General features: G+C 41.0%; 1 gene segment (V, D, J or C); it reads right to left on the bottom strand.

Annotated features, from left to right (window-relative positions):
- Positions 1–5,467: 5,467 nt before the first annotated feature.
- On the bottom strand, positions 5,468–24,905 carry LOC134760057 (T cell receptor alpha variable 3-like). The segment is given in 5 exon segments: positions 5,468–6,285; positions 8,180–8,229; positions 10,135–10,258; positions 24,256–24,512; positions 24,604–24,905. Coding segments are annotated over 4 exon segments (477 nt in total).
- Positions 24,906–25,740: the final 835 nt, after the last annotated feature.

Genomic DNA, 25,740 nt, shown 5'->3' with positions numbered 1-25,740 from the left:
TATCCATGGGGGGAGAGGATGATATTACTTCCAATATTTCCAGTGATGTACACCCCACTGTGATATTGTTCCAAATAAGCAGAGGGGAAGAGGATGATATTACTCTCAATATCGCAGAGGTCATACACACCCCTGATGTGATATTGTTCCTAATATCCAGGGGGTGAGAGAATGATATTACTCCCAATAACGCAGGGGGTGTACAATCCCCTGTGATATTGTTCCTAATATCCAGTGGGGAAGATGATATTACACCCAATATCGCAGAAGGTGTAAACACCCCCTGTGATATTGTTCCTAATATCCAGGGAGGGAGAGGTTGATATTCCAAATTGCAAGGAGTGTACACACCCCCTGTGATTTTGTTCCTCATATCCAGAAGGGAGATGATGACATTACTCCCAATATTGGAGGGGGTGTACACCTTCTTTTTGATATTGTTGTTGATATTTAAAGAAGAGAAAACTATATTACTCCCAATATCACAAAGAATGTACATGCTTCCTGTGATATTGTTTTTAATACCCACGGGTGGAGAGGATAATATTACTCCCAATATCGCAGGAGCTGCACATTTCCCTTGTGATATTGTTCTTAATATCTAAGCGAGGAGACGATGATATTATTCTTAATATCCCAGGGGGTGTACACTTCCCTTGTGATATTTTTTCTAATATCCAAAGGGGAAGAGGATGATATCACTCCCAAAAATATTCCCTGTGATATTTTTCCTAATATCCCATGGAGGAGAGGATGATATTACTCCCAATAATGCAGGGGATGTACACCACCCTAGTGATATTATTCCTAATATTCAGGGGAAGAGAGAATGATATTACTCCCAATATTGCAGGGAATGTACACCACCCTAGTGATATTATTCCTAATATTCAGGGGAAGTGAGGATGATATTATTCCCAATATTGCAGGGGATGTACACCACCCTAGTGATATTATTCCGAATATTCAGGGGAAGAGGGGATGATATTACTCCCAATATCGCAGGGGGTGTACACCCCCCGCCGTGATACTCTTTTTCATATCCAGGTGGGGAGAGGATGACATTACTCCCAATATCGCAAGAGGGGAACACCCTCAGGTGATATTGTTCCTAATAATTATGAGCGGAAAGGATGATATTCCTTCCAATATTGCAGGGGGTGTACACGATCCATGTGCTATTGTTCCTAATATCCAGGGGAAAAAAAGATGATATTACTCCCAATATCGCAGAGGGTATACACCCCCACTGTGATATTGTTTATACTGTCCAGAAGGAAAGAGGATGATATTACTCTTAATATCGCAGGGGGTGTACGCCCCCCCCGCCCCATGATATTGTTCCTAATATTCAGGTGGGGAAAGGGTGATATTATGCTGAGTATCGCAGGGGCTGTACATCCCCCCTGTAATATTGTTTTTAATATCCAGGGCAGAGAGGATGATATTACTCCCAATATCGCAGAAAGTTTACACACACCCCCGGAAATATTGTTCCTAATATCCATTGTGGGGGGAGAGGATGATACTACTCTACATAGTGCAGGGGTGTACACCTTCCCTGTGATATTGCTTCTAATATCCAGGCAGGGAGAAATAATATTATTCCCAATATCGCAGGGGGTCTACACACCCCATGTGATATGGTTCCTCATATCAAAGGGAAGAGAGGATGATATTAATCACAATATCGCAGGGTGTGTACACCCCACCTGTGATATTGTTCCTAATGCCCAGGAGAAAAGCGAATAATATTACTTCCAATATCGCAGGGGATGTACACCCCTCTTGTGATACTGTTTCTAATATTCAAAGGGAAAGAGGATGATATTACTCCCAATATCGCAGGGGGTGTATACTCTCCTTGTGATATTGTTCCTCATGTCCAGAAAGGGAGACGACAATGTTACTCCCAATATCGCAGGGGGTGTACACTCCCTGTAATATTGCTCCTAATATCTAGAGAATTAGAGGATACTATTACTCGCAATATCGCAGTGGGAGTACACCCCCTCGAGATATTTTTCCTGATATCCAGACAGGGAGAAGATGATATTACTCCAATATCGCGGGGAGTGTACACATCCCCTGTGATATTGTTACTAATATATCCAGGGGATAGAAGATGATATTACTCCCTAAGTTGCAGGGAGTGTACCCTCCTTTTTTGATATTGTTAATAATATCCAGGAGGAAAGACGATAATATTAATGTCAATATCGCAGGGAATATACACCCCCCCCCCGTGATATCGTTTCTAATATCCAGTGGAAAAGAGGATGATATTAATCCCAATATCGAAGGTGGTGTAAACTCCCGCTGTGATATCGTTGTGAATATCCGGGGGGGAGAGGATGCTATTACTTCCAATATCGCAGGGGGTGTACATCCCTTCTGTGATATTGTTCCTAATATCCAGGAGGGGAGAGTATGATATTTCTCCCAATCGCAGGGGGTGTACACCTCCCCGTGATATTGTTTTTAATTTCCAGAAGGACAGAGGATGATATTTCTCCCAATATTGTAAAGGGTGTACACCCTCCCTGTGATATTATTTCTAATATTCCGGTGGGGAGAGGATGATATTACTCCCAATATCGCGGGTGGGGGGAACACTCACTCTGTGATATTGTTCTCAATGGGGAGAAAGGATGATATTACTCCCAATATCGCAGGGGGTGTACACACCCCCCCCGGGATATTGTTCCCAATATCCAGGTTCAGAGAGGATGATATTACTTTCAATATCGCAGGGGATGTACACCTTGCCTGTGATATTGTTCCTAATATCCACGGGTGAAGAGGATAATATTACTTGCAATATCGCAGAGGGTGTACAGCCCTCCTGTGATATTGTTCTTAATATCCAGAAAGGAAGAAAATTACTCTCAATAGCGCAGGGGATGTTCATCCCCACTGTGTTATTGTTCCTAATATGCAGAAGGGGAGAGGGTAATATTACTCCCAATATCGCAGGTGGTGTACACCCCCCTGTGATATTGTTCCTAATATCCAGGGGGTAGAGAATACCATTACTCCTAAGATCGCAGTTGGTGTACACCCCCCTGTGATATTGTTCCTAATATCCAGGGGGTAGAGAATACCATTACTCCTAAGATCGCAGTTGGTGTACACCCCCCTGTGATATTGTTCCTAATATCCAGGGGGTAGAGAATACCATTACTCCTAAGATCGCAGTTGGTGTACACCCCCCTGTGATATTGTTCCTAATATCCAGGGAATTAGAGGATGATATTACTCTTAACATCACAGGGGGTGTACACTTCCCCTGTGATATTGTTTCTAATATCCAGAAGGGAAGAGGATGATATTAATCCCAATATCGCATGGTGTGTACACCCCCACCCCTGTGATATTGTTACTAATATCCAGGGAAAAAGAGGATATTACTCCCAATATCGCAGGAGTTGTACACCCCCGCTGTGATAGTGTTTTTAATATCCAGGAGGGAAAAGATTATATTACGCCCAATATTGCAGAGCATGTACACACACCCCCGGTGATATTCTTCCTAATAATTATGAGGGGAAAGGATGATATTACTTTTAATATTGCAGTGGGTATACATATCTGTGTATAATGTTCCTAATATTCAGTGGGGGAGAAGATAATATTACTTTCAAAATTGCAGGGGTGTGCACCCCCTTGTCATATCATTTATAATATCTGGGAGGAGAGAGGATGATATTACTCCCAATATTTCAGGGGGTGTACATCCCCCTGTGGTTTTATTCCTAATATTCAGGTGGGGAGAGGATGATATTACTCCCAATATCGCAGGTGGGGAAAACACCCCGCCTGTGATATTGTTCCTAATATCCATGAAGGGAGCAGATGATATTACTCCCAAAATTGCGGTGGGTATACACCCACCCTGTAATATTGTTCCTAGTATCCCGGGCGGGAGACATCTCTCAACCTATAACCATCACCTGAATTAGTTAGCAAAGTTCTGCAAGGTCCCCTGTGAGGTAGGATCAGAAATGACCTCCCTCTATCCCCGCTGGAGTCTGGGAGTGCACGCAAAGCACATCCCAAGGCTACTCCTTCTCATATACTTTCTGCTGCTCACTAAATCAGCTCCAATGCTGGGTGAGGTTAAGGCCTTCCCCCATGCCCTGGATTGCCCAGCTCCCCTTGGGATTGTGTGTCACTGTAGCAATCTCTCCCCCCTCATGCTCTGAAGACTCAGTTTTCCATCTGGTTCAGTGTAGGCTGCTGCCCACCACTTCTTTCAAAAGGTCTGTGATTTGCTTCACTTTTTCTGTTAAGTTCCTTTGTTGCTTCTTGAAAAAAGTTCACAGTGTGAATCTCTATGCATTATTTTGTCTTTTCAAGTGGGAGAGGCATACTAACAATGCCTCCAATCCACTGTCTTGGGAAATAAAATGACCCTGGCCTTCTTTGCCTTCTGTCTTCTAATACCTGAGTCATTGAGACCTACTAGAAGTATCAGAGGATGCTTCTGCAGAACAGAGAGCAATGGGTGAATCATCATTTCATAGGAGAATTCAAATTAACATTTCCTTAGAAGTCACTGTGTAGAAACTGTCAAAATTTGTTTCTTTCTTTATTGACTTTTATAAAAAACTTTCTGCTCATTTATTACTATAAATAATTTACCTTAGAATACTTACACACTGTTAATGGGCATGTAAATTAGTCCAGCCACTGTAGAAAGCATTCTGGAGATTTCTCAAAGAACTTAAGAGCACAGCTACCATTTGACCCAGCAATTCCATTAATGGGTATATACCCAAAAGAAAATACATCATTCTACCAAACAAACACATTATTTCATATGTTCAGCACTGTGCTATTCACAATAGCAGTGACATGGAATCAACCCAGGTGCTCATCAATGGTAGATTGAATAAAGAAAGTGTAGTACTACTAAATATTTTATAGTAGGTACAAAATACTTCATGTACCTACTGTGTACTCACAAAAATTTAAAATAAAAATAATTTTTAAAAGTTGCACCTCAGAGTGGGGCTGGTTCCCTCTTGGAGACTTAGGGCTGAAGGACCCTTCTCCACCTGCACCCCTCTCACCCCTTCTTGGAAAGAGAAAGACAAATGCATATGATGTCACTGGGGAATCATTGATGCATTTTCCAAACATGTAAGATAGCCCAAGAAACACCCATGAGGATGTAGGAGAGTCCAGGAGCTTTGTATCAGCCCTCCCTTCCCTCCCTTCTCTTGTCAGCTGTGGAACACCCCACAGCCCCCATCTGAGATGGCCCAACTCACAGCAAACCTGGACCCACAGAAGCCCCAGCGGAGCTTCCAGTCTCCTCTCCATGGCTCCTTGCCTGGTTGCTGTTCTGAAGGTTGTCAAGTCTTGGGTCCAGTCAAATTGTGTTCTTACAATTAATAGGTTCCAACAGACTCACTGAGCACCAATAACACTCACAGCAGAGCTTTGCATTATGTTTCTTAAGAGGAAACTCCAACGATGGTGGCCCAGCCCAGTCTAAATGTGTAATCTTTCTCAGGTGTGTGTGGGGGTGGGGGACAGAGCCTGGTGGAGGTGAAGGAAGCAGTAAGGGGATATATCCCCAATATCCCCAATCTTTACTGAGAACTATTTTAGACAGAGATTTTGAAAGTTTGCAAGGAGGATGAGAAAAGCGAGAAGATGACTCAGAGGGAAAGAGGGGCCTCATCTGGGTCAATATCCCTGGAGAGTCATAGTTTCAGTGATCTGACTTTCTAAACAAGAATCAAGGCACATAGTTAGGCAGAGAATTTGAGAATTTATTTACATTGAGGGTCTAACAAAGGAATACCCTCTTTTATGGTATATATCATTTTGTTTATCCCCATTTTAAGAAAAGTAAATACAAATAAAACAAGTTAGAATAGATTTGTAAATCTAAAAATATATTTATATTTATACGTGAACATAGCGTATGTCTAAAATAAGGCTTCAATTGGTGATAAAAGAAATAGGACATGTGTAGGATGCCTTCCTTGATTACATTCGCCCCTCCCCCTCCTCTCTTCTTCCATCCAGACCTTTTTCTTTACACTTCAAAACCTACACAGCTGATTCTGTGCTGTGAACATGTGCTGAAGGCCATATTTTGAAGTCCACACAAAATGTTTCTCCTTTTTCCTCCAGCATTTTCTTACTTTTTTCCCCACTTCCGCTATCTCCACTTTTGTTCCTTATTTCCTTCATTCCATTGTCTTTTTCCTCAGAGTAGATGTAGATGGAGGAAGTTCATCAGGAGTATTGAAGACATTGAAGACATTTCTAATTTAGAGAAGAAGGTAATTTTAATAATTTTAGTTTTAAAAAATTAGGAAACTGGAGAGAGAGAGGACATGTAGACAGATCTATATATTAGATATATAAATAACATATCTATTTTAGAGTAAAGCCCTGCTTCACTTTAAACGAATCTTTTTTTTTTTTTTTTTTTTAAACTGAGTCTCACTCTTGTTGCCTAGGCTGGATTGCAATGGCACCATCTCGGCTCACTGCAACCTCCACCTCTTGAGTTCAAGCAAGTCTCCTGCCTCAGCCTCCTGACTAGCTGGGATTACAGGATGCGCCACCACACCCAGCTAATTTTTGTATTTTTAGTAGACACGGGGTTTCACCATGGTGGCCGGGCTGGTCTCAAACTCCTGACCTTAGGTGATCCGCCCACCTCAGCCTCCCAAAGTGCTGGGATTACAGGCGTGAGCCACTGTGCCCAGCCTAAAATAATCTTATTTTTTAATTTTACCTTTATTTTAAGTTCAGGGGTACGTGTGCAGGTTCGTTACATAGGTATATTTGTGTCATGGGGTTTGTTGTACAGACTATTTCATCACCCAGGTAATTAAGCCTAGCACCCATTAGTTATTTTTCCTGATCTTTTTTATCCCACCTTTCACTCTTCAATAGGCCCCAGGGTCTGTTGTTCCCCTCTATGTGTCCATGTGTTCTCATCATCTAGCTTCCACCTGTAAGTGAGAACATGCAGTATTTGGTTTTCTGTTCCTGCATAAGTTTGCTAAGAATAATGGCCTCCAGCTCGATGCACGTTCCTGCAAAGTATGGCTGCATAATATTCATGGTATATATGTACCACATTTTCTTTATCTAGTCTATCATTGATGGGCATTTAGGTTGAAAAGAATCCTACTCTTAACTAAGCTCAGGTAATCATATCTATCATGCTATCATAGCCCAGGCCTCAACTTGATCTATTTATGGATTCATGAAGATCCGAGCTCCATCTTTTTGAGATGATGCAAAATGGAAGAGCTGAGTAAGTGACAGGAACAATCAGTAAGTAGTCTCCTTGTGTGCTTAGTGATTTAATTTGATCACGTGCTATCCAGTTCCTTCCCCTAACTGTTCTTAACCTTCATCTCCCCATTCAGTTTTCCAAATATTCACACAGATCCATTTATATGGGTGTGATTGTCTGCGTATTACTGTAGGAAAACCCCCTCAGTTAGAAAGAAGCCTCGGTACAGATTTTTGCAGCACTTTCTAATGTCTGGTCACTGGTCACCTGGCAATCCCCACCCCAAAACAGCCCTGCCACTGTCCCATTTGAAGTGATTCTCTGAGGAGGTTCCAGTCTCCAGTCTGTTGCAGACGTTGTGCATTTCTCATGAATTGCCCTTTTTCATGAATCCTGACTCTTCGAAGAGTAAGTAAAGACCAGCTTCTGCACAAGAGCTACACACTTAATTCCTTCTGCCCTACTTGTCTTTATAGAATATGGCATCTCACTGAGAATTCTCCAGGTCAAGCCCTTGAGTCCCTGAAAGGCTCATACTTCCCAGAAGTTTGTGTTGAGCTCCCTCTTCAGCCACAGACAGACTGTCACTCACAGCACAGAAATACTCAACCTAGTCACTCAAATGGGCTGAGGCTTTCTTCAGGTGAAAAGAGGTTTCCATCTTCCTAAATTCAGCCTCAAAACTTTTGTTGCCTGTGATAAGGCTGCTGACATGTGTATTTCAGAAGAACCTGGAGCCCTTGGTTGAAGTATTGCATATACCAGAAGAGATATGGTGGAACAGACGATGAGTAGTTGCACCTCAGCAGAACCAGGGCTCCTTCAGAGACAGGCTGGGTTACTGACTGGGCCTCTGGTTCCTCTGGCAATATCAATACAGTGTCAGTGAGACCAGAATAGACTTACCTATGAAGAGAAGGTATCTCTATTCAGAATCCAATTGCAATACTGAACTTCTAGAGAACAAGAGGATAAAATAGAATTTTACTCACCCAGAGGAAACAGTATCATAAGCACTCGTATGGGAACCAAGCACAGGGTTTAGCAGCGAAGGAAAATGGGGATAAACTTCTATAATATCTAAATTGAGAAGCTAAGTCAGACTCATTTAATAGGAATTACTAAGAGTGAAAATTTTGTTCTGAAAACTTATCAGGATATTTATACTTCTGTCTCTTGATTTATTAATAAACTGGCTTATAAACTGGGCTGGGCTGAAGGGGGAAAATGTAAGACAGCTTGATTTTTGTCATCTCCTCTTACTCCTTTGTTTAATATTTGGGTAAAACTCCCAAATTTTACAATTAATTTTAAGTATAAAAACAGTCTCATCTTCACATATTAAAAAACTTATCCTACCTTAATTAAAGTGTTAACCCTTAATCCAGCTCAAAGCTTATTTTCTCCTCACACACTCAAAGTAATGTTTCGTAAATACTTCTGCTTCTGATTACTATAATGGAAGTCCTATCACTGCATAAGAACAGGGCTGGATGCCTTCATAAACTATTCACTTCCTGACACTCAGACCAAAATTCATTCTGGTCTCTGCAATTAGACAAAGCTCTGAACACTTTGTAATCATTTATTCATACCAAATGTCTTCAGCCTGAAGGCATGGAGTCACCACCATACCTGGGAGTCTAGACTCTCCAATGATTCCATGAACCATCATTTATCTACTTGGACCTTGAAACCCTCACCCTGGACATCATTTTGCTTTAAAAAATCACGGATTTTTCTACAGAGAAATAGCTGGTCAATTTATTGATCTTTTTGTCACAGACCAAGAGTTTTAACTCCCAAAAAAATGTTCTTATATTGGCTCAGGTCTTTTTCAGTTTCTGAAGAGTCTGAACACCCAGGATGTGATGTCATCCTCCAAACAGCTTTTTGGGTTGCAAGTGAGGTTTAATAGCAATGATAATGCAGGATATAGATAGCATTAATCTGATGAGTGCTGATTAAATCAGGACATTCTTAGTGATATTCTTTTAACCACAGAAGAACCCTGGAAAATAGTATTACGACCCTCATTTTATAGACAAAGTATTAAAGCTCAAATGCCAAAAGTATTTGGCTAAGGTCAAACTCTTACAGCAGGAGATCTCAGATTCAAACCCGGGAATGCCTGGCTTTAGAGCTGATTATTTTTCCAGGCTGTTTTGCTGCCCAGAGCATGTAGCAAAAATAAAGTACAACTAGAATTAGAGTGCCCTTTCCACCATCCTTCAGTGGCTATTCAACTCTTTCTTCCAAAGTGGCTAACATACAGATACCTGTTCATAAAAGCAGACCTTGAAACAAAAGCTAGTTGTGTTGTTTCCTCACAGTTAGTGCCTCCTTGAAAGAACCTGGACCATAACCCGGCTCCCCATCTCCACAGCACAGCTCTTTTCCTCTGGACTACCCCAAAGGCATCATCCAACTAAGATCCCAAGAACAGGCATGGGATGAACTCCAAGTGGATAGAAAACATTTTGAAATTTTCCAATCCAATATTCCACCTTTAATTTTTTTTCCAGATCAATTATCTACAGAATAGTATAATATCTTCTTTAGATAATCCCACACAGCCTCTCATATGTGGGTATTGATTTTCATAAGTAGGCAGGAATGCCTACAGAGATGCCCCTCTATCCCACTCTCTCAACTCTCATGACTGGAGTGCAGCTTTTGGCAGAGGCTCTCCAGGGACTTTGGAATCACTCTGAGCTTCTCACAAAGATGTAGGTGTCAGAGTCTCCAGCCTTTGGGTCTGTTTTGTGCAAAGAGGTGTATTCATTGTCTTTATTCAAATGAGCTGTAAATATTCCTTCCTCATTTTCTCCATTGAGAATATGAAAATCAGAAACACTAGCCTTTTTTGAGGATATTGTCTGTGCCACATGAAGTACTGGAAATAGTGGAGCACTTCAGAGAAGAGTTGGCTGCGTCCTGGACATTTGGGGACCAGGACTCCCACTTTCTGCCGGCTCCTCGTCGCTGTGTAGAGAAGTCAGACAAAGGAGATGAGTGTATAGGCTCGAATACTCTACAAATGTTTGTTTTCTTTCCACAATACTACTCCCCCACCAAACCCTCAGATAAACTAGATGGAAACCTCCTCCCGCCACATAGCCTGATCCTCTCATTCTCAATTAAAAAATTACCAAATATTACTTTCCCTGTGATCAAAATCAGAGGCAACATCCCACAAAAAAACAAACAAACAAAAACATACCCCATGATCCTAATGAAGGAAGCCTCAGAAGCCCAAGCAGGATTCTCAGCAAATTTTCTGTTATTCTTGTCTCTTTGGGGCCTCAAAGAACCCAACTTTAAAAGCTAATAATGATCCGGAATCTCTGTTCCTGATTTAGATGTTTCAAAAATAGTCTACAATGCAAATCAGAAACAAATTCTCTCCCATCTCCTCCTCTACCATCATCTCCATTTTCCATTACTTACCATCCACAATAGGGAAGTGGGACAAAAGAAAAGGGAAAGACAGGCAACAGAGAGAGTGAGAGATCTAATCTCAGGGGACGCATGGAAACCAGCACGTAGCTACTTGCAAATGGCCACAGAAATGTTCAAAATGTGTGCAGCTATAAGTAATAACCTGATACTTAGGCTAAATGTTTCAAAAGCTAAGAAGCACATTGCCCATGTTGACTGTGAGTGGTATGCATATAAAGTATATGTAGTGTGTGTCTATCTATACACACAAACTGAGGAGTACCAGTGAACTTAGCAACAACAGTATAAATACCACAGATACTTCACTTTGAAAATTGAGTACTCAGGGACCGTGGTGGAAGGAAGACATCATGCTATATGCCCTTTTATACTTTTTTAATTTTAGATAATGTAAGTGAAATGCCTGTTTAAAAAATAAGATAAATTTTGCAAATAGTAGAAGAATACATAAATTTGCTAATACCTTTTGAAAATAAAAATTTTAGAAAGCATTTTTGGACTTCTTTCTAGGCTGTGACTCCAACCCCACAGAGGAAAACTGCACAGGTGCAGGCCCATCTGTCTCACTGTGTGTCACCCACAAGGCAGTAGTACACAGCAGTGTCGCTCAGGGAAACCCGGGGCAGGCTCAGAGTGCTGGACTTTCTGTCAGCAGGGATAAACAGGGAGGCCACTTCATTTATAACGTTTGTCTTGTATCCTTGAATAAGAAATCGTGGTCCTTGGCTGGGAAACTGTTGGTACCACATGATATAATCACTTGTAGCAATGTTGTTGTGGCTACAGGTTATGTTCACTTCTTGTCCTTCATATGAGTCCATGGAGATGGGCTGGGTGGTCTTAGCAAGGCTCAAAGTACCTATGGGAGTAAAACACAATCCTAGCCCGTATCCTGAAAGCAAGGTAAGTTAGACGGTCCCACTCAGCAGCCCCACGGTTCCCTCTCACAGTCAAATCCATCCCCACGCTCTACTTCCCTGCCATATATAGGCACATACAATTTACTTCTCATTTACATTTCAGTACAAAAATATTTATCCCAGGGAGGCCCATGAAAACATACACAGAAGTGTCAGGTTTACTATCCCTCTCCCACGGATAGACCCTAGGGATTAGAAACCCCAAAAATCTTTGCTGCCCTGAGACACATCTCACATAAATGCTCAGGAGCTGCCTGGAGAAAAATGGGACCCTGAAGCTATCCTTCTACATCTTGGATAAAGAGCAACTGCTAGCAGGCAAAGTTCCAGATTCTTTTCCAGCATCATCAGGCCCAGATCCCATTCCTCTTCACCCCAAAATAACTCACTCAGGGTCAGGAACACGATCACTCTCGCCACTTGCCTCATATCCTAGGTGCAAACTAGGACCCAGGTTCTAGGCTCTTTTGCTGTGTCTGAGCTGCAATGAGCCCAGCAGCAACTGTCAGGGCCCACACCAGCAGCTATCACTCAGGGCTGTCCCAGGAGAGCAGCCAATAGCAGGGCAGCAGCTCCTCAGAGCGGGGCTCCCCTCAAAGTTCAACTAAACCCCCAAGAAGAGTAGGGAGCGAAAACTGCTGGTACTGAAGCACAGCAGCCTGAATTTCATTTTAGATCTTTGCAGAGGTCTAATCTCTTAAAGATTTGGTCCAAATGAGGCAAAGCTATGAGAAGGTAGAATTCCACTGGGCTCCTATTCCCCATCACATCACTTTCCACAGCCCCAGAGGGTGGTCATCTACTGTAGTCGGTCTGACAGTCATGGACTCATTGACAGTCATGGTCTAAGTGTAACCTGCCTGACTTTGTACTTTATGCCCTGCAATGCTCCACTGACCCCTATTTAGCCAAGAAGAAACAGGGATTCCTAATCCTATTCCAAGAAAGAGCAAATGAGGCAGTCTGGACTGGACCTTCCATCTCCTGATTCCCTGGGATTATTTATAATCCCACTAAGTCCACAACTAATACCTTCTTCTCAGACCCTGTGTAACAGATATTAAATAGAGGAACAAACCCCTCATTAGTCCCTGCTGACCAGCTAGGATAGGACATTTGGTCTGGAATCACTCACTTAACCAAGGAGGAGGTGAGGTGAACAAGAAGAAAAGGCACAGGCTGTGTCAGACAGATCTAAATCTAAATCTCAACTCTGCCACCTTGTGACCTCAGGCAGCTCACTCCTCTGAGTCTTGGTTTCTTCATCTGTAAAATGGGGACAATAATATGTATTTCAGGGTTTCAACCTGTGGCATGTAGTCAACAGTAAATCGTAGTTCCTTTCCCTTTCTTCTCATCTGATTCAGAGCGCAGAGTACCATGGCTAGTAGAAGGCAGTTGTGTAGGATTATATGTCTAATTTTTTGTAGTTACTGTACACACTTCCTTCAGGAAATAATTAGTATAAATCCTATAACAGAAGCACAAAAACTGAAAAGAAAAATAAAGCCATTCAGGAAAAGAGCCAAAAGACACAGTAGTATTCACTGAATCCAAAAGACACAGTAGTACTCATTGAATCAGCCGAATGCTATAAACAAAACCTGTTACATACTCACATTAATGTGGAAAAGATAGTGGTATGTTGTTTGAGTTCTTTTCTCTTATAATATAGGAATGAAAAAAATCACTGGAAAATATTTGGGAGGTGCCTCTTCTAGGTCTAGAATTGCCGAAAGCATTCTGAATCAGCAATTTTTCCATTTTCCCATGCAAAAAAAAAAAAAAATCAGTGAGTGTTGATGGCTTCTAGTAACATTTTGACACAGGAGCTATCACAAGTCATGAAATAAATAACCAGGCTTTCCTCAGTAACAAGTGAAGGAGCAAAGATGTTTTTATGAGGGACCTGAAGATACTAGAACACCTTGTACAGAAATGAAAATAAATGGGTTACCCTTTAAACTCAACTCGTTGCAACAGCGACCTCTTGTGGTAACTATACTCAGAAAAAATGTTTCACACAAGTCAGTAGGTCTCAGATCGGCACAATTTATGGAATATCACATTTCTTTGTAAACGCAATAGCAGAGAGCTTGGTTTGGACTATGGAGTCTATGTTCAGTTATGGAAGAAAACACTGAGTGAGAAGTTAGACACACTGAATTGAAACAATCCTTTGGATTTGATAGCTGTGCGATTTTGTTCAAATCACCATTTGAGAGGCACAATTTCTTCATCTCGGCAAGACAGATTATAAGGATTAAATGAACATAAGTAAGTTATTTCTAAACTAGAGTGTTCTATAAAAATACAAACTATGGGCCAGGCGCGGTGGCTCACGCCTGTAATCCCAGCTCTTTGGGAGGCAGAGGCGGGCGGATCATGAGATCAGGAGATCAAGACCATCCTGGCTAATACAGTGAAACCCCGTCCCTACTAAAAATACAAAATTAGCTGGGCGTGGTGGTGGTGCGTGCCTGTAGTCCCAGCTACTCAGGAGGCTGAGGCAGGAGAATCGCTTGAACCCAAGAGGCGGAGGTTGCAGTGAGCTGAGATGGTACCACTGCACTCCAGCCTGGGCAACAGAGCCAGACTCTATCTCAAAAAAAAAAAAAAAAAAAAAAAAACTATGTTTAATGCAGGAAATATCACCAAGCCAAAATGGTCTTCCTTTTTCAGGCCAAAAAATGGAACCTGAAGTTTCTGTGTTGCCACCTGTTACCTCACTTCGGAGATTATTACTGGATACCAGGCAACTGGAGGCAGAAACACTAGAAGTTTTTCTATCCCTCGGCCTATGGAATGAAAGTAATTATTGATGGTAGTGGTGTGTTGTGGGTTGAATTGTGTCTTCCTCCCACCCAAAAAGTATATATGCATATTGGAGTTCAAATCCCTAGTACCTCAGAAGGTGACCTTATTTGGAAACAGTTTTTACAGGTAATCAAGTTAAAATGTGGTATTTGGGTGGGCTCGAATCCAAACTGGTGAATGATGACTGGTGTCCTTATAAAAAGGGGGAATATGGACACCAAGATGGACAAAAATAGAAGGAAAATTTGAAGAGGTACAGGGAGAAGATGGCCATCTACAAGCCAAGAACAGAGGCCTAGAACAGGTCCTTCCATCACAGCCCTCGGAAGGAACCAACCATGCCAACACCTTGATTTTGAACTCCTGTCCCCCAGAACTGTGAAACAATACATTTCTGTTGTTTAAGCCACCCAGTTTGTGGCCTCTTGTTACCACAGCCTTAGCAAACTAATATGTGGTGCTAATAATTATATTATATATTATATGTTACATAGGTTATGATGGTTGACTTTATGTGTCAACCTGGCTAGGCTAAAGGATACCCAGGTGGCTGGTAAAATGTTATTGTGGGGTGTGTCTGTGAGGGTGTTTTCAGAAAATATTCACATTTCAATTGGTAGACTGAGTAAAGACCACCCTAATCAATGCAGGTGGGCATCATCCGATTCACTGAGGGCCTGAATAGAACAAAAAGGCAGAGGAAGGACAACTTTTCTCTCTCTCCTTGAGCTGGGACATCCATCTTCCCTGCCTTCCAACATCAGTGCTTCTGATTCTTGAGCCTTTAGACTTGGACCAAGATTTATATATAACCAACAATTACATGTATATTCCAATAAATATATATATTCCAGTAAATATTTATAGATAGATAGATAGATGATAGATAGATAGATAGATAGATAGATAGATGACATCCTATTAGTTCTGTTTCTCTGGAGAACCTTAACTGATATATACATACTCCTTTGCAAAACATTTTTGGTGTTCAAAAGTATTTGGGTGAACACATAGGAGCATATCACATACATTAATGTTGTTTTTTATGTATATTGTAATAAAAAATTTAGACCATTGTTAAAACAAATTTTAGAAAGTTCCTAAGGTTATGAAAGAAAACCACACCCTATAGCAATAGCCAACTACAAGAGGGATATATTAAATTTTTTTTAAGTGGGATTTTTTTTCTGGTTAGAAGAATAATGAATTCTAAATACAGAATTTGGAAAATATAGGAAAGTGTTTTTAAAATCATGTGTAGTACCATATCCCAGAAAAAATCATTGATAATATTTAGACACACCGCTTTTTAATCCTTTGTTTTTGCATGACTATTGTTAGCACAACTGAATTGTGTATGCACATGAACAAACACACATTTGCACATGCTGGAGGTTTTTTCAACTTGATATTATTTTCCAAACTTTTTTTGTCAATAAATATACACAAAAATCCAATTTTAATAGCCTCAACATAGTCCATGGTACAAATGTGCTATAATTTATTTACCAATTTCTCTAGTATTAAACATTTGGATTTTAGAAAGAATACTATGATAAAAACCTTTGTACATAAATCTTTGTCTAAACTTCCAATTATTTATTTAGACTAGCTTCTGCAAGGAGGATTTCCTGAATTCGAGTAAGAACAGTTTAAGAGTCTTGGGAAGTATCAATTTATTCAATCAACAAATATTTGCGGAGCCCCTTTTAGAGTCAGGCACTGAGGCAGACACTGGCCATTCAATGACAAGAAAGACCCAGCGGTCTAGTGGGAAGGAAGAGGATTTTAATAGCAATGATAGTCCTCATGATAACAGCCGTGGTAGGGAAAGCATAGAGTACTATAGGAACACAAGGAAGTGAAATGGTTTTGGTTGTAGGATTGCAGGAAGACTTCCCAGCAGGAGTGACACCCACCTAAACTAAAACTTAAGAGAAGAGGAAGAATGAGCATGATGAAGACTGGGCTGAGTAGAAAGAGGCAGAAGGCACAGCATCTGGACAGACTTGAAGCAAGAGAGTGGATGGCTCTTGGGTAGATGATGGTCCTGTTGTTTGATATGAAAAACACAAAAGAAAGAGCGAATTTATCTTGTTTTGTTTTGTTTCATATGGTGGAGTGGGGGAGAAAGGAAGAAAGATAAAGAGCTAAGCTTTGCACCATTTGATTTGAGGTGCTTCTGGAAAATTCACATAGGTCAAAAACCCAGTTTGATATATTAAACTGAAGCTCAGAAGAGATATATGAGCTGAAAATAATGAGCAAACAATAGTCAAAGCATGAGCATGGATAATATTACCCAGAAAGAATTTTTGACTGAGAAAATAAATAGGTCAAGGGAAGAATCCTAAAGAACACCAACTGGCGGACTCCTGAGGTCAGGAGTTCGAGACCAGCCTGGCCAACATGGTGAAACCCCATCTCTACTAAAAGTACAAAAATTAGCTGGGCATGGTGGTGGCAGGCACCTGTAATCCCAGCTACTCAGGAGGCTGAGGAAGGAGAATTGCTTGAACCCGGGAGGCAGAGGTTGCAGTGAGCCGAGATCACACCACTGCACTCCAGCCTAGGTGACAAGAGCGAGACTGTCTCAAAAAAAAAAAAAAAAAAAACACAAAAAAGAACACCAACTTTTTTTTTTTTCTTTTATTGTAATTATTATTATTATTATTATTATTATTATACTTTAGGTTTTATGGTACATGTGCCCAATGTGCAGTAAGTTACATATGTATACATGTGCCATGCTGGCGCACTGCACCCACCAACTCGTCATCTAGCATTAGGTATATCTCCCAATGTTATCCCTCCCCCCTCCCCCCAACCCACAACAGTCCCTGAAGTGTGATGTTCCCCTTCCTGTGTCCATGTGTTCTCATTGAAGAACACCAACTTTAAAGAGTGTTGCAGGAACCCATTGGGTCCATTTGGGGACCCCAAATGGAGGGGCCGGCTGAAGCCGTGGCAGAAGAACATGGATTGTGAAGATTTCATGGACATTTATTAGTTCCCCAAATTAATACTTTTATAATTTCTTATGCCTGTCTTTACTGCAATCTCTAAACATAAATTGTAAAGATCTCATGGACACATCACTTCCCCAGTCAATACCCTTGTGCTTTCCTATGCCTGTCTTTACTTTAATCTCTTGATCCTGTCAGCTGAGGAGAATGTATATGGCCTCAGGACCCTGTAATAATTGCATTAACTGCACAAATTGTACAGCATGTGTGTTTGAGCAATATGAAATGTGGGCACCTTGAAAAAAGAACAGAATAACAGCAATTGTTCAGGGAATAAGAGAGATAACCTTAAACTTTGACCGCCAGTGAGCCGGGTGGAACAGAGCCATATTTCTCTTCCTTCAAAAGCAAATGGGAGAAATATCGCTGAATTCTTTTTCTCAGCAAGGAACATCCCTGAGAGAATACACGCCTGGAGGTATAGGCTTATAAACAGCCACCCCAAGTGCGCCTGTCTTTTATGGTTGAGACTGCAGAGGTGAATAGACTCCAGTCTCCCATAGCGCTCCCAGGCTTATTAGGAAGAGGAAATTCCCACCTAATAAATTTTGGTCAGACCAGTTGATCTCAAAACCCTGTCTCCTGATAAGATGTTATCAATGACAATGGTGCACAAAACTTCATTAGCAATTTTAATTTCGCCTCGGTCCTATGATCTCACCCTGCCTCCACTTGCCTTGTGATATTCTATTACCTTGTAAAGTACTTGATGTCTGTGATCCGCACCTATTCGCACACTCCCTCCCCTTTTGAAACTCCCTAATAAAAACTTGCTGGTTTTTGTGGCTTGTGGGGCATCACGGAACCTACCGATATGTGATGTCTCCCCCGGACGCCCAGCTTTAAAATTTCTCTTTTGTACTCTGTCCCTTTATTTCTCAAGCTGGTCGACGCTTAGGAAAAATAGAAAAGAACCTACGTAAATATCGGGGCAGGTTCCCAATAAAAGAGCGAGCAGAAGAAAAGCCCACAAAAAAAGACAGTGCAGGTTCAGCCAAAGATATAAGAACATCAAAAAGAGAGAGGTGGGCTGGGGTTTCACACGTAGCAGAGCAGCTCCCTCACTGTGATCTACTGAAAGTCAGCTCTCAAATTTTTTTTTTTAAAGGGAAAGTGGTGTACCAGAAACCAAAAGAGGACCAGGTTTCAAAGAGGGAATAATCAATCATTCATTGGATGTAACCCAAGAAACTGTTGCTAACCCTGGCAAGAATAGTTGGGCCAAGGGTGGAAGTTAAAAGCACACTTCAGTGGGTAGAAGAGTGAGTAAAAAGTGAGAAAAGAGACACAGTGAAGATTGCCAGATTGCCTCCCAAAAGCATCATATGAGTTTATGCCATCAATAGTACACTTCAGTACCCATTTACTCTTTGTCAATATTGTTTATATAGTTCACAATTGCTAATTTAATAGTTAAATGAAATATCACTTTACTTAATACTTGTTCATTACTTATACTGCAGAAGGAGGCATTCTGCAGGATCTGTGTGGGATCCCTGCAGTGCTGATGACAGCTAGTGACCGCAACTTACCTATGGCCTCTCCTGGAATTCATGGTGGAACCCCCACCAACTCTTGCATATCACAGAAGCACAATTTTTAAGAATTAGAATGGAATTCAAAGACTCTTTCAGAGAACCCAGTGAAACTCACTACACAATCAGGGAAAGATGAGAGGAGGGAGGACTGAATGTAGCACGGGAAGATTGCAGGGAGAAGTGTCTCCCTTGTATCCAGGCAGGGACAGATTCTCACATGGATGAGAAGATGACTGTCTACATAGTGTTCTCAGCAAAATCAGGACAACTTTTCTTCCCCAAAACATGTTTCCCTACCTTTACCTTCTCTAAAATGCTTAAAAGTGTATTTCAAGGGCAAAAACTGTGATTCCACAAATAACTTTTTTAAGTTGGTGCTTAAATGCAACTTAACTGCAATGTAAGTAGATAATATTAGCTCCTTTCCTGAAAGCAGGTTTTCAGGTATAGAAGATTAAATTAGAATATAGGGCCAACTGATGTAACAAAGGCCAAAATAAAGTAATTTATCATGATACAGCTCAAATGTCAGCAGTTCAGGGCAGTTATAAGGGCTCCACAGTGTTGGTGTCTTAGGTGTCTGATTGCTCTGCCCACCTAAATACCCACTCTTATTTGGGGTCCAAGATATATGTCACACATAAAGCAATCCTCACAACAATCCTTCCAATTATCTTAATTTCATTAATTAAGAGATGAGGCACATAGAGTAGAAATGGCATGTCCAATGTCACATAGTTACTTAGAGGAAGAATCAGAAACAACCTATGCTTCCTAATTCTTAATTCAGTTCTCTTTCCACAAAGTTCTTGAAGTGATATAAAAGGGGGGAGAAAAATAAACCTTATGAAGATAAGTTTTCCAGAATTTCTAGTTTTTCCTGAAGTTTATCTGTTTATAAGGAGCATTTCCCAACAAACAGGAAAAAGGAATGCTAGACTAACTTTTCTTTAAGTCAAAACAGAACTTCTAAAAAGACATAGTTGTTCCCTCTGAGCCACCTTAAAAAAGGGGGAAAATATGGATTCTCATTTCCCTACATAACTCCCCTCCCATCACCACCAACACCAATCACTACCACATGACAAAAGATTAATATCTAAGGCCTAGCTTAACCTTGGAGAATTTTCCTGAGAAGGAAATAATCTTGAGAGTTGTATCTCTTTGACTAAGAAGTAGTTCTATTTGGGTAGGGAAATGATATGAACACGTGTGCAGCCTGGGTAATGACTGGAGGGAAAGATTTGTTCACCACTGCATCTGCAAGGATGGTAACAATGCCGAGCACATAGTCAAAACTCCACAAATAATCATTGAGTGAATAAGTGAATAGCTAAATGAATAAATAAGTCATAATTGTATAGAAAGACTTCTTTCCTTGGCAGGACTTGCATAAAATGTATTTATAAGTATCAAAGGCAGAAACAGGCCACACAGCCAGGTCAATGGTGTAATGTGATAAAAATATCCCTGTGAACATGAACTTACTTTGGAGTGAAACAGTGATAGTGGCTGAGCGCTTACCTAGAGTTATGGCAACTGTATACTTAAATCTAAAACAGATATCATGGTTTCATGAATACAAATGTATTTTGGCAGTAATGGTACAGAACACTGCCTCCCTTAGACCTGAGCAAGTGATGTCCCTGCTCAGAGTTCTGTGCCTCCACCCCAGCTATTATTCAGCTATTCCTATCCCTTTCCCCATAAGAAAATCACAGGACAAAGGAGACGTGGCCCTTTAGAGTCTAAATACCTCTTCTTGACCATATTCTGGGTACCCAGGATTTCAGAATTCCCTGCACAAACATTCCCAAACTCACTTTTAAGATCTGCATGGGCCTATCTCAAGGATTATCTTCCCAGAAGCAGATATCCCACCTGTATACACAACTCTAGGCCCAATGGGTGGTCAAAAGATCACTGTTTGCCTGGACTGTAGACATGTGGGCTAAGGTGTCCATATCCTTGTGTATAAGGCTCCTCAAGGTATGTGATGGATTGAGGGATATCAAAAGCAGGCAGGTAAATCACAAGGTACAAACCAAAGGCTGCAGGGTGAATCTCCCTAAAGCAGCACATTCTAGCACAAAACTATAAAAATCAAGAGTTCAAAAGTAGATCTGAGTATATCTAGGAATTTAATATACTGTAAATGTGGTATTTCAAATCTATGGGGCAAAAGTGAATTTTTCAGGAGGTGGTATAAGAACTACTGGCTATCCATTTGGGGAAAAAAATAAACAGATGTAGATCCCTGTGTAAAAATTAACTTATTTTCGGACATACTCCTTTTAACCAGGTAGTTCAAAATAGAGCTGCTAACTTGCAGAATCCTCACTCCCACCCCCAGCCACCAAAGGTGGAAGCCAAGCTGGGCTAATCCAAGCAGCCTGCACCCATGGCCACCACTGATTAGTCCAAGGAAGAGCCACCTAACTCACACTGAGTCAAACAGAGCCCTTCCCAGGACACTCGAACTTGGGAAAAGATAAAGAGAGAAAAGTGCATTCAGTCCAGTTCCTCTCAAGAGCATACGTAAGATGTGAACATAGGAACTGTAAGCAACTATCTTTATAAGAACTACACGTTTACACCCTTCCTTGATTCAAACTCTTCCCATTACAGACTGCTTCTGTCTTCTTTCACAGCTAAGCTATTCCTATATCCTCATCTCATAGAGCATTTTTTGAATTCTCTATCTTGGCACACACCAAACCGTTTAGAGTGTCAGTTTATTGTTCATTCATATAACCAACACTTTTTTGACAGCGACCCTTTCTGGAGTTAGGGCTACACCATCACTAAAATCAGCCTCTTGCCTCAAGAAGCCTATAGACTGGCAGAGGAGTGGAGTGGTTGGACCATGTACCCTAGAGACAGACTGCCTGGGTTGCAATTTACCAGTTATTAACTTTGTGACTTGAACAAGATACTTAAATTCTATGTGACTTTGCTTCTTCATCTGTAAAGTGAAGCTGATGATAATACTTTTGAGAATTAAATGCGTTCATTAATGTTTGGAATCACACCTGGCACATAGAGATCAAGGATAGCTTCTTTCCATTCTTTTTTAAACTGACAAATAAAATCGTATATATGTATGGTATACAACATAATGTTTTGAAATATGTGCACATTGTGGAATGGCTAAATCAAGCTAATTAACGTCTGCATTACCTCACATACATATCATTTTTGTGGTAAGAACACTTAAAATCTACTTTCAGCAATTTTTAGAAATTTCTGTTGCAGCTGGGCGCGGTGGCTCACACCTGGAATCCCAGCACTTTGGGAGGCTGAGGCAGGCAAATCACAAGGTCAGGAGTTCGAGACCAGCCTGGCCAACATGGCGAAACCCCATCTCTACTAAAAATACAAAAAAATAGCTGGAGGTAGTGACGGGCTCCTGTAATCTCAGCTACTTGGGAGGCTGAGGCAGGAGAATAGCTTGAACCTGGGATGTGGAGGTTGCAGTGAGCCGAGAGCACTCCACTGCACTCCAGCCTGGGCAACAGAGCGAGACTCCATCTCAAAAAAAAAAAAAAAAAAGAAATTTCTGTTGCAAATACATTATTATTAGCTATAGTCACCATTACAATAGATATCTTCAACTTATTCTTCCTAGCTAATTAAAATTTTGTATCCTTTAACCAACATCTCTCCAATCACTTTCCATTCCCCTCGCAAGCCTCTGGTAACCACAATTCTATTCTGCTTCGATAAATTCAACCTTTTTATTACACAAATAAGTAAGATTATGTGGTATTTGTCTTTTTGTGCCTGGCTTATTTCACTTGACATAATGTCCTCCAGACTCAATTGTGTTGTCACAAATGGTAGGATTTCTTCCTTTTATAAGACTGAATAGTATTTTATTGTGTTTATATGCCATGTTTTCTTTATCCATTCATCTAAGGATGGGTACTTAGATTGATTCCATATCTTGGTTATTGTGAATAGTGCTGCAATAAACATGGGAGTGCAGATATCTCTTTAACATACTGATTTCATTTTCTTTGGATATATGCCCAATAGTGAGACTGCTGGATCATACAGTAGTTCTATTTTTGGTGTTTTGAGAAACCTCCCTACTGTTTTCCATAATGGCTGCACATTATGGAATTTACGTTCTTGCCAGCAGTGTGGAAGAGTTCCCTTCTCTTCACCTTCTCAATAATGGTTGTTATCTTTTGTCTTTTTGATAATAGCCAACCTAATAGGTTGTGAGGTGATATCTAATGGTGGTCTTAATTTGCACGTTCCTGATAATTAATGATGTTGGGCATTTTTTATATACTTCTTGGCCATTTTTATGCCTTCATTTGAGAAACGGCTATTCAGTTCCTTGGCCTATTTTTTAATCAGCTTATTTGGGTGTTTTTGGTATGTGAGCTTCTTAAACATTTTGAATGTTAACCCCTTATCAGATGTAGAGTTTGCAAATATTTCCTCCCATTCCATAGGCTTTCTCTTCACTCTGTTTGTTTCTTTTGCTGTGCAGAAGTTTTTTAGTTTAATATAGTACCATTTGTCTATTTTTGCTTTTGTTGCCTGTGCTTTTGGGGTCATATCCAAAAATTCCTTGCTCACAAGAGACAAAAAGCTTTCTCCTGGGTACTATGTTCACTCTTTGGGTGGCAGGATCAATAGATGTGCAAACCACAGCATCACACAATTGTTTTTTCTACAAACTTGGACATGTATACCATGAACCTAATTTTTTTAATGGTCTCAACAGGGTATGTAACATTGCAAAATTATTATGATGATGACATTTCACCTCGGTATAAAAAGAAATGTCTGTTGAAAATAAACCCCTTTTCAGAAAGAAAGAAAGAGAGAGAGGGAGGGAGGGAGGAAGGAAGGAAGGAAGGAAGGAAGGAACTTCTTGCCCAGACCAATGTCATGGTAATTTTCCCCCATGTTTTTTTCTATTTGTTTTACACTTCTTTCACCTTTTTATGACCGGTGCTTAGCCCAGTACCTGGCACATCAGGACTCAATAAACACTTCCTGAATGAGCAAATTCTATGGTTTAAAATTGTAGTTTAACATAATAAGTGACATATCCTAGAACCCCACCGCTCTCATGTGAAGGAACAAAGACGTCAAGAAAATGGGCTTTACTAGACTCAAGAGTTTGTGTTCTGCTCCCCCTGCAGCCCCTATCAGTGTGTGTCTCTCACAGCACAGAAGTACAAAGCGGAGTCGCTCACAAGGGCAGATGGTTTCTTCAGGTGGAAGGAGGTTTGGCTCTTGTTAAATTCAGCTTCAAAGCCATAGCTGCCTTTAACCAGGTTGTCCCCTGTGATGTATTTCAGAAGGAACTGGAGGCCTTCATTGGGGTATTGAATATACCAAAAAAGATAAGGGTTTCCAGAGACTGAATAGGTGCATTTCACAGTCAGAGGATTCCCTTCAGCGACCGTGACCTCATCTTCCGGCTGAGCCACTGACTGAGCTCTCAGCCCACCTGTAAATTAATCCATGCTGCATCAGTGAAGCTGCTGGAGAGCATGTAAGTGGATCACGCGAGTGGAAAATGGGAAGGGGATATTACTCACTCAATGTGAAGAGCATCGCAAGCGTCGAGAGGCGTGCAGAGGCCATGGCTCCAGCTAAACTCACGGCGGGCAGGGTGGGGGGATCCTTTCCAGCCCACCTCTGCTGGAGATATGGCCCCACCCCAGAGAGTGGGCTCTTGAAGACGAACCAGCACCCCTGTGTCAGCACAGGGCTTTTAGAAATGGCCCTTCCTCAGGGCACTGGTGCTTCCCGGCACCGGTATCTTCTCTCTGTGGAGCACAATTTTGGTCCAGCTCCTCAAAGCTCTGTGAAGAGCAAGACTGCCGCTCGCTCCGCCTATGCCCGGGACAGACCTTACACTGCATCGCCCCCTAGAGCCCACACGTAGGACCAGCGACTTTATTGTCAAGCAGCTGGTGCTTCCTGGCCTTATCCCTGGGCCAACCTTTGGATGGTTACACGCTCCATGAGGGACGTAGGGAGCAAATTAGGGGTTCAAAGCAGAAGAAATAGAAGTTTGTGAATCAAAGTGGAAAAGATTCAGGCTGAGTGGATCAAGCTGTAAATGATTTGTGCTCTCTTAAGATAATGTAGAGACAGAAAGAAGGGAAATAGGATGGGAAAATGCACAGAAAAAGAAAGGAAAATATAGCTTTGCATCAAGAGGGAGAGAAAAATTTAAAATGAGAGATAAGAAAAAGCAAAATAAGAGAAAAGAGTAAGGCAAGAGAAGATAAATGACAAGCGAAAACAGGAGCCTTGCTCTTCTCGTTAGAAGTAATTCAGAGCTGGCTTCTGTGTAAACCTCTTTGACCAAAAATAACTCAGAATTTTCTCCACGTTGGGCCTGTTAGGAGCCCACCCCATAACGATCTTTAGGGCAAAAAGAAACTTGAACCTTCTCTTTAAACATTTTTAGAGCGAGGAAAGTAAGAATAGGTGTTATAAATATTTTTGGAGCATTTGTCGTATTAAACAGTAGATATAAAACAAAAAATGAAACTCTGAGAAGGGGTTGCAAAATAGGTACTTTCCACATACAGAGGCTACTTAAAACAGACTTCAAATGAAGTACATATTAGTAAAAAATGTATGGTTAACTAAACTTGATGTATTATGATGGGGAAAAGGGGTTCATTGGAAAGGGACGGCATGCTAAAGTTTTATACTAAAAA

The sequence above is a fragment of the Pongo abelii genome, chromosome 15 (assembly GCF_028885655.2).
Source record: "Pongo abelii isolate AG06213 chromosome 15, NHGRI_mPonAbe1-v2.0_pri, whole genome shotgun sequence".
Classification (NCBI taxonomy): Eukaryota; Metazoa; Chordata; class Mammalia; order Primates; family Hominidae; genus Pongo; species Pongo abelii.
This window is presented reverse-complemented; position numbering and strand designations above follow the sequence as displayed.